Source organism: Protomyctophum parallelum (assembly GCF_964188405.1).
Source record: "Protomyctophum parallelum genome assembly, chromosome: 16".
Taxonomy (NCBI): domain Eukaryota; kingdom Metazoa; phylum Chordata; class Actinopteri; order Myctophiformes; family Myctophidae; genus Protomyctophum; species Protomyctophum parallelum.
This window is the reverse complement of record NC_139711.1, coordinates 22,916,918-22,927,567: the sequence shown is the minus strand read 5'-3', so window position 1 is coordinate 22,927,567 and position 10,650 is coordinate 22,916,918. Positions and strand designations below refer to the sequence as shown.

The 10,650-nt window shown below is 41.8% G+C and overlaps 1 protein-coding gene across 1 annotated transcript; it reads left to right on the top strand.

Moving 5' to 3' along the window:
- Window positions 1-1,785: 1,785 nt before the first annotated feature.
- On the top strand, window positions 1,786-8,258 carry eif4ebp3l (eukaryotic translation initiation factor 4E binding protein 3, like). Its single transcript, XM_083786443.1, has 3 exons — window positions 1,786-2,375; window positions 4,826-5,002; window positions 7,673-8,258. The coding sequence occupies exons 1-3, from the start codon at window positions 2,246-2,248 to the stop codon at window positions 7,699-7,701; spliced, it is 336 nt and encodes a 111-aa protein (XP_083642569.1). The 5' UTR covers window positions 1,786-2,245; the 3' UTR covers window positions 7,702-8,258.
- Window positions 8,259-10,650: the final 2,392 nt, after the last annotated feature.

The following is a 10,650-nucleotide window of genomic DNA, read 5'->3' as shown; positions in this document are numbered from 1 at the left end:
GGTGGATGCATAGTCAAAGAAACCTTGTACGAGGGCTCCTGTTAAGGTCTTCAAGGTGTTTTTGCTGACCAGTGAGGAGATCCTGTAAAGGAATCTTGTTCTTTGATTGACTTTTTTGATTACGTTGGTGGCCATTTTATCACCGGAAAGATTGGCCTCCAGGATGGAACCTAGGTAGGTAATTTGATCTTTTCGTGTGATAATATTGTCACCCACTCTAACCAAGAAGCCATCTGCCTTGCTGAGTTTACTATTTGATCCGAAGAGGATGGATTCAGTTTTTCCCAGGTGTAAGGATAGTTTGTTATCAGCGAGCCAGGTGATAAAATACGTTTTGTTAGGAATAACTTTGTTTTCAATAGTTAGGCTAATATTTTCATGCAGTGTTTCACAACTCACTTAGGCCTACATAACAAATATAATTATCTTAGTGTTCACACTTGTGTGCACTTGTGTAATGTTGTGTCTCCCTCTGTTAGTGTTTAAGTGCATTAAAGAAGGAATTTAAATATTGCACTGATAAAAGCTATACAATATATCAAAATAAATAAATAGCAACTAAATAGTTAAAGTTTACAAGAATGATTTTTCATTTTTCATTAGTGTCACAATATTTTTAATTTGCTTCAAATTATCTCTGAAGGCAGATAATGCTTATAGCTAGGGCAGTAGGGCCTTTATCTTTTGGTAGACTTTTGGAATGGAAGTCAAAATAACAACTACTACAATTGGCTAAAATACTGCACTGCCTGTACATTTGGGCTAAAAAAGCTTACTAACACAAGCATTTTTTTCATTCGTTCATTAAAATGAAAAGCATAATATTTGTTCTGTCAAATCATTTTGAGCACCTTCTCCATAAGGTTGTCAGTGTTGTGGGGGGCATTGTCAGTGAACTGCCATTAGGGGGCAGCATGGTCACATTATGGGCCACATACAATCTCCAATCTCCAATCATTCCATTTTAGGTATGATTTGCTAAACCAGAGTAGCACGACTAAAACATGCAATGATTCTATCCATGGATGGATCAAAACAATTACAGAAGTAAATATCGAGTGACTGACGTTTGTTTTCATAAGAGAACGTGATTGCCTGTCTTGATCTAAGGCTAGAACTTGAACTTGATTGATTGACTGAATACTTTATTAACAGTTTCAGAAGGGAAAAAAAGCACAGGAGGATTTAAAAGCATTACACTTGTTTACAATAGGGCTGAAAATGGTGGCAAAACATTTAGATACGTAGGCTACGAATATACACAACTATAGTCAAAACAGGAAATCATCATAGAGGAGGTATTAAGGGAAATAAACATACAGTGAGGGGGGAAAGGGGTGGGTGGGGGATTCCGATTTTACGGGGGCAGTTTCGAATGGCAGCAATTTTGAAGGAGTCAAGGGATATCCGCATGTCTTAATGACTGTTGGTAGGGCGTTCCAGGAGTCAAGGGATATCCGCATGTCTTAATGACTGTTGGTAGGGCGTTCCAGGAGTCAAGGGATATCCGCATGTCTTAATGACTGTTGGTAGGGCGTTCCACATTTTGGTGGCATAGGAGCGAAGTGAATTTAGTCCCTTTTTTGTGCCGAATCTGGGTTGCACATGGTTTGTTGAACTCCCTCTAGTGGTGTACTGGGTGTGGACTTCGTTGACATAAGACAGGTACATGGGTGGGTAATGGGTAGGTATCTTGGTGCTGTTGTTATCTGCTGTATTGTTTTGCAATTTTCATGATCTAACGTAAAACTCCTCCCTCGCGGATAATCCAGGACAAAACGAGCTCACCAGACCAGATGACAAGACAACCACCAACAACCACGTGCTCCGTGTCTCTGGCACAAAAACAGAGCAGTATCAGCTCATCTCAGCTGCGTCCTTGCTTGGGTTGAAATAGTCGCACATGGTCGCTGTTCTTCACTAGTTTTCGCTGCAAAGGAAAGAATAAAGGACTCCAATCGAACTCTAAAAAACACAAACGCCGAATCACGGTCTTTAATTCGTACGCGTTTTCCTTTTTGAAAGGCAATTGCAACAACAAGACAACAGTTTGATATTTGTTTGCCTCTGCGCGTTGCATAAGCTTCAGCTTGCATTGCGATAAATCTACGTGTCTTTGCTCTTTTGGTACACTGGTACTACTAGTGTACTACTTCGTTTGACGGCAGGCAGAGAGACGAATCAGTATAGCTTCTTCTCCGTGCAGCAACTTTTTCTTTCGGACGCTAAACTTTGAACCGTCATCATGTCGACCACCAAGCAGGTGAAAAGCTGCCCCATTCCCACCAGGATCCTCACCCTGAAAGACTGGTCCCAACTGCCCGACTGTTACAGCCAGACACCCGGGGGGACTCTGTTCTCTACAACGCCTGGAGGTGAGAATATTGTGTTTTCTTGGGGGGAGTTTCTTACATTTGTTTCCTAAAACAAAAAGTTGTACTTGCTTGCATACAAAATAAGCGTGTTCTCTGTCTGCTGTCTGCATTAACTCTGGTGTAGGCAGCACAACACAGATATTGCCCATATAATATGAATTGAACTCAACCCTTTTAATTTTAGGGACTCATATTTTGGTAATGCATTAGTCCATGGACCCCCATTTGATAAGATGTATATCTCTTATTAAGAACATTATTATAGTTAGACCAGACATGCTGACATTTACTCCTATATTAACTGTCATTTGGTCCAATACCATATATACTGCTAGGTATATTGAGATAACAGTGATACTCGGATCAAAATAATTATTGTACTGTATGTTATCTAGTTGTATTAACTTGTACACTAATGGTAAAGATAACTATCAATAAACTGGAGACCCCCTAGCTCTGGTCCATAGCTCTAATGTGTTTCTAGAGACCCCCTTCAAGGACCCCTGGTGTTTCCCTTGACCCCAGGTTGAGAAGCACAGAATTGGAGTAACCTGGCCTGACCACAACATTGACCTGTTATAACATTGTCCCAGTTAGATCTGACAGGGCCACCATACAATGGCACTTGTCAAGCATTGCAGACAAATACAGATTGATCTGATGATTGTCCCCCTTTGTCCACTGTGGTACCATTTGGTGACATGTTGCAAATGGGTGTTGGACTGCAAGTCTCGAACAAAATGCTCTTGTAACGTGTTGAACTTGTACCGTATTGTCGGTGCGAAGTGGATGCACAGATATTTTGATGGTGGTTGGTTGTTGTTAAACTCCTCGAGCTGATGCAATTCATGTACAGTATGACTGGGCCCACGCAGCAACGGCAAGTACACTACACACTGCAAGAAAAACAACAAGGTTGACGTCAAGTGCCAACAAGAACTCCAACCCGTGACCTCTGAACGGGAGGGGCATGAGGTTTCACCAGATATCGCAGGCCAGCGATTGGCTTTTCTAGAGGCGGAGAGAGAGGTGGAGGGAGGCTGTCCTTACCCCTTCAGTCCTGGTGTGTTTTCTGGAACTCGGAGAACATTCTGTACTTGTTGTCAGGAGAGAAGTATTGAAATAAAACGTATACACTGCAAATTGTTCAAGACAGAAATGTTACCTAAGTAAAGTTCCTCATTTAACCTGGGTCAGGCCCTTGGTGTAAACACTCTGAGAGACTAAATCATGAGGGTCTGGGGCTTTAATGCCAACTAAATAGGGTCCTTCCTTACTTGGTATGAAAATGGCTGTGAGAGCCACTGCTGTAGGCCGCATACAAAAAGCTGAGTGAACTCAGAGAGTGGTAGTCAACTAACGTTGGACCATGTGCTTCCAGTGTGCACTCTGCAGAGACTGAATATATTATACATTATGTTCGCTTTTGCATAACTGTCTACTTGTCTAGCACTAGCATTGGTGGTGCTGCCTGCTACTAGCTTACATTCCAGCACATTTGTCTCCCCCCCCCCCCCCCCCCCCCCCCCTTGTCCAGCAGGGCCAATTCAGCAGTCAGTTATTACATAACGTGTTTTTCCAGGTATTTGGTGGATAGGCTGATACTGTGTACTGGGATAAGTTCAAACTCCACTACAGAATAAGAATAGCGGGTAATAAACACAGAACTTAACTAACTTCACCCTGTCACGAAACAATTCATGACATTGGTCTTGTGCCAGACAGGAGACACGGGGCCGGGGGTCTTCAAGAACGGTTTAAAATAATCTAGGCAAATTGTGGGACATTAAGCTGCTTGTGTGTGGGGGACCCGGGAAGGGAGCTCGACCCCAGTGCTGGACGAAGCTACACACATGGCATTGAACTTGTGGTCTCATGGGCCACGGGGGGAGAATGTGTTTATGTGCTTTGATTTCCCAGAACTGAGCTGTGCAGAGACAGCCTTCACTCCTCCTGTTCTCCTCTCCCCTCTGTTCTGTTCTGAGAACAGGGTGTGTTTGTTTGGTATGTGTCCAGCCAGCAGCTCTCTTGTCGACCACAAGCATGAGCCAATGTGCCACATGCACACGCGTACAGAACTCCACCACAGCCACTTATCCGCTTTGCCATGTCGGAAGTAAACACCACGGCCGCCCACATGGCTTATAACGAGCTCAGAAGCCAGACTGTCTCTTTGAATCTAATCCTATTAAAAGTGCAACCTTGGGTATTTTGTCTTTCATGTGTCCTCCTGTGTCTTGAGTTCACAAATGTAGGTGTTTTGTATATTGTATGCTCACTGTATATTGCAGGTTCAATGTTTCAGCAACGGCTGAAACTTCAGGAATAAGTCACTAAGATATTCCTGTCTGATCCTGATGTTGAACTTGCAGCAGTACGATGGAAGAATATTAGCAATGTGCACACTATTTGCTTTTTGTTGACCGTGTCCCCCTTCGTCTTGCACACAGGAACCCGCATCATCTATGACAGGAAATTTCTTTTGGATTGTCGGAATTCACCCATCGCCCGAACTCCTCCGTGCTGTCTGCCTCAGATCCCAGGAGTAACGATTCCCGCCACGCACCCAATGGGGAAACTGCAAGACCTCAAAGAGGAGATTGAGGAAGAGGAGAAGAATCTTCCAGGTAAGACGTGTGCACCTACTCGCTTTCTCGCATACTAGGAACCAAGGTTATAAATTATAGTTAACCTAAACTAAGCTTAAAACTAGGTAAAGAAAATACAACTTGGAACTACGATGCAGATAAAGAAAATGTCTTAACTCTTTGTTAGTATGGTCAAATTTGTCAATACAAGTATACAAAGGCATTGGTGCATTTGCTTATTGAGTGGGTTGTTGTCACTGTGACGGTGAGTCAATTGCCTTAAAGAAAAACATAGTTTTATATTGTAATATATACATATTTTGATTTAGTTCAATCTTACTCATTACAAATACTCCCCATATTATCAAAAATATATGCAATATATAACTCAAACTAATAAACAATACGGACATGAATAACCCCACACACTGAAGCTAAACAAAATACAAAAATGCAAAACTCTAATGTGCTGACTGAGCAGTTGCCGTGTGATCGCTAGGTTTTTAGTAGGTAGGTAAAGTGTGTGCGTGTGCGTGCAAATGGTAAAATGCAGAGTGGTGCATGTTGGAGAGACGTTGAAGCAGGTATAAACAGGAATTGACTGATTGTGCAACACACATCCTTGTTTTCATGAAATCTATTGTCACAGAATGTTTGCTTCCCCCTGTCCGATTTATGACAATAATGGCCAATATGAAGCATTTCTTCCTCATGCGTATGAAGACCATGTCTTTGTCCTGGTTATGTGAATTTCTTTTTTTTCTTCCTGGAAATAAAAACGTCTGGGTATGTGAATATGAATTGACACGATTGACAGTCTTGTTCTCAACATCATGACATCCATACTGCTGTACTTGCACGAATGTTACACATGTACTAAAAGATTAAATATAGCCAGCATGCATTTCTACAGGCCCTAGCATGTGTTTCTGCAGGCACTAGCAATGCCATGACTGTTGCCTGGTGGGGAGTGGGCTTAGGAAGGAAAACTACTGGAGTTTGCCTTTATTAACCCCATAGCCCTCTACCCTATTTTTGTATTTCATTGTATGACCGTGTCGCATCAAAGAAAAACTGAAAAAGCTACACTCGCAACTTGTTGCATTGCATTTGTAGATCTGCTATTTCTTCTATTTTGTGACTCCCAAATAGAGATGCTGTTATGATGGTTAGGATTTTATTAGGTCAAGGTTAATAATGTATTGATGAACAATAAAGCAAGTGTAGTTCACAAACGGTGTGTCAGCAGACCTGACCAAGGCAGAGTCTACTCTGATGGCACTAGGAATGACCTGTATGCAGGAGGGATTAGGAATGACCCCCTTCCGCTCTCTTATTTTGTCTGGTAAACAACACAATGCCTTTGGCTTTGGATTACAGAGCTGAGTTCTTTAGGTCTATTGGTGTTATGTTTTCATCTGTTCTGGCCATGTCCAACGAGGCCTTTTTTCCTTCTGCTAAAAACGCAAGGTTCTCTATGAACGCTCATTCTTGCTAACCTGACCACGCCAGCTGGTGGCAGCAGTGAGTTCCTCCTCCTGCTCCCATCTGGTCCCTCTCGAGCCATTTCTGACCGGAGAGATATGCGGCCGTATGCTGCTGCTAGAGGCGGGATCAACGCGATACTGATGTATTGAAGCACTGCCACAGTGCAAATGTAAACGCAACCTAACAAGACTACAACTTGAAATTATAGATATCATCATTTGTGTCCCGCTGCTTCCGGTTTATTGTTTCTGCTTGAGAGAGCCCAGATCCAGGCAGGAGGAGGGAACTTGTGAACTCAATACTGCTGCAATCTGGCGGAGTCGGGTTACATTCTTGCACCCAAAAGTTGAATATTCTTCAAATAAAGTTCAGTGCTGAATAGATGCTCGGCACCTCCCCACACTGCTGCCGTTAAAGGGATAGTTCAGATTTTTTTAACTTAAGCTGCGTTTGGTGAAATATTAAGTAGTTCCGGTCATTTTGTGGGGGGCACAGGGGGCCACGCATTAAAAGTAAAATGATCCACAAAACTAACTGTTTGTATTGTTGACCTATTTCTAAAATATGAGTGCAACTTTCGTTCATTTTTGACCCCTCTATCACATGGAACTATGTTTTTTGTGTCCATATCACTACGGCCAAAAAATTGTTCCATGTGATAGAGGGGTCAAAGTTGAACAAAAGTTGCGCTAATATTTTATAAATGGGTCAACAATACAAATGACGTTAGTTTTGTGAAATAATTAACTTTTACTGCATGGCCCCAGTGCCCCCCACAAAATGACCGGAACTACTTAATATTGACCAAAACCAGAGCAGAACTCCCACCACGAGACTCGGGCAATCAATTAATACAGTTGCAACCACTATATTAATGGCAAGTATTTCATACAGCTTAAGTTAAAAAAATCTGAACTATCCCTTTAAGAGCATAGCGCAAATGCATGGCACTCCCATTGAATACAATTCAAAATATACAGGGAAAAACAAAAAACGCTTTGGTGGACACAGCCAGTAACATGTACTAAAAGATTAAATATAGCCAGCATGCTTTTCTACAGGCCCTAGCATGTGTACTGTCTGGACACAAACACACACACACACACACACACTCATCTGTTAACAGGGTGTGGTAGAACATGGTGTACTTACTGCCAAAATTAGCAGACTAATTGTTAATTATCTCCCCCTTTATCTCCCTGTCTTTTTCTCTCTTAACAGAGGACGACCAGTTTGCGATGGACATGTGAGCTACAGTTTTGCCTCCTGTGGAGAGTTTCCTTCCAACGCCTCTGTGGTCTGTAGCGACCATCAAGTGTTGAATTAATAAGCTTTTTTCAGCTTCCTTTTTTGTTTTGTAAAAACCCTTTTTGAGGAACCAAAAAGAAGAAAAAAACAAAAACTGTAGGGTGTCATTAACCCTAAAACCAAAAAAAGGCACAAGAATGTTGTTTAAAAAAATCGAGGATCGGCTACAGGCTCTTTTCTGAGCGGTTGCAGGAAGGAATCGATCTTTTCTTTTTACTATGGTTTCTTTTTCATTTGTAAATAATGATAAATGGTACTATGTATACATTTTTTTTTTAAGCTAAGGAATGTAAGAGGATTACATTAAGACGTGGGGGGTAATACTGTCGGCACCATTTTTGTTTTGGTCACAAATACAGTGGATTAATTCTCCTTGATGGGTGTCTGAGGCTCTCAAGCTTTAAGCATTAGAGGGCAGGGCTTAACTGAAAATCTGCACCTTGTTTTTTATATTGGGAAAATCTAATGGGAATAAGTTCAAATAAACTCTAAAAATGAACCATTGTGTTACTCCTGTTTTCATTTGTAATATTTCTTGTAACACTTTTTATTATTACTATTTCTTATTAGCTCTGAGAGACTCCCTGACCCAGGTCACTGTGTCCATCTCTACCCTGTACATCAGTATTGCCCTTATCATAAACTGCTCAGTTATGACGCAGCAAGCAAGTCTCATCAACCTTTACCAGAATGTAAGGTACAGAATGTTGTGTAATAACTGCATACATGTAACTTGTCAGTGTTTGTACTTGGATGTATTGTTTTGACAAGCGACTGCAAAGGAAAAAGTTCGACTCCACGCATAAGAGCCCCAGTTGTGTTTTCAACCCAACTGCTGGGGAAACAATGGTAACGCACGGCAAAAGGACCCCACCACCACCACACACACATACACAACTTAAAGAATGCATAGAAAAAGTACAGTGAATATTGGCCTATTAATTGCTGAAAGACCATATAACATTTTGAAACCAAACGAGAGAAGCTACACTCGGTCGAGAAAGTGTTCATAGTTTATCTACAAATACGGATGATGATTAATGAGGACCGGATAACCCATTCTTTATGTCATAAAACCAGACTTATCTTCATATGACAAGTAAGACGCGCAAACGCGGGAAGCGAACGCAGCGTGTGTGTGTGTGTGTGTGTGTGTGTGTGTGTGTGTGTGTGTGTGCTACAGCTGCGCCCTCTGGTGTGTGTGTGTGTGTGTGCTACAGCTGCGCCCTCTGGTGGCGGGCGGGTGGTGTCACAGCGGGACAGACACACACACACACACACACACACACACAGACATGATCTGCAGGGTCTCATAGTTAGTGCTCATTGCGTTCGCAACCACTGCGCTCTGACTATAGGTGCGTCACCCGTTCAAAACATATCAAACTAGAAGGTAGTGGGTTGCACACACCAAGACTGCAGTTCAAATATAGTTCATTTCATATTTGAAAAATGGACAAACGTTTCAGCTATCCAGCCTTCATCAGTGTGATGAAGGCTGGATAGCCGACCCACTACCCTTTAGTTTGATAAAACCAGACTTCACACCCACATCGTAAACGCTGAAGAAGGTATGTGCCCACACCCACATCGTAAACACTGAAGAAGGTATGTGCCCTTCTGTTACTTAAAGGTGGTACATGGTTATAAAGAACTGATTTAGGTATGAAAAGGCTCCCGTTAGTCCCAAACCCTAACCTCAGTCATAACCGGCCACGTAGGTCCAACCATGAGATTAGATATGGGGAAGCATACAAGAAAATGTGTGAAGCATTGAAAGTACCCAAAAGCATGCTCAACTAACTCCAGTACTCAAGTGGAAGAGCTGTGGAACGGAACCATCACGAGTCACTTCCTATGCTGCCCAGCAAGTAATGGGCATTAAGGGCCTTGGTCAGAGTCAGACAGTTGACCAAGAACCCAATGGTCACTGTGGATGAGATCCAGACATCCTTTCTGGAGATGGCAGAACCTTACAGGTCAATCATCTGGGTAGAGTGGCCAGACAAGCCATACCTAATTAAAAAAAAAAAAAGATGGCACACAGCCCGTGGGGAGTTTGCCAAACGGCACCTGAATAACTGACCATGAGAATCAAAATTATATGGTCTGATAAAAGGAGGATGGAACTATATTCATTTTTATATAGTCAAGTGGTGGGGCAGCATCATGCTATGGGGATGTCTGTAACGGGCTCGGACACGGAGACTAGTCGATATAGAGCGAACAATTGATGCGGAACAATATGAGATTCGGCTGCGGTGAAGGTTTACGTTTCAACAAGAAACACTCGTGTGACTGAAGGTTCAGAGCCTGAATAGAACCCAATAATGGAGCATCTACTGTATGAATACATCTGAAAATGGTTGTGCACAGATGCACAAGAAGAATAGTTGAAACGCCATAAAGGTGTACCAAGCTTTTAGGTCGGATCATAAAAGAAGACGCTGCTGTAGGTCTGCCACCGTTTTTGCCATGTCATTGTGGATTATAGTTTGTATACATTGATTTAAAAAAAAGTTGAAAACAATGTGGAAAACCTGAAAGGGTCTCCAAACATTCTAGACTATTATGTATGATGTAATGGCACAAGTACCTTGATATTTATTTATGGCCTCTATAGGCATATAGTTTTATATATTTTTGTAATATATAATCATTAATATGTATGTAAAAGTTTACAATGTTTTGGGGGAACTTAGGCTAGGCTACTAATATGCAACTATATTTTAATGTATTATTCAGAGCAGTGCACCAACCACAGACATTCTGAAATGCATTTGAGCTATTAAAGGAGGGTATGGATTATGTGTAAATTCTAAGAGTTTTAGGCTTAAACATTTTAAAAGGAAGACTTGTTGTTGATGGATTCAGCCAACATGCATATGTCT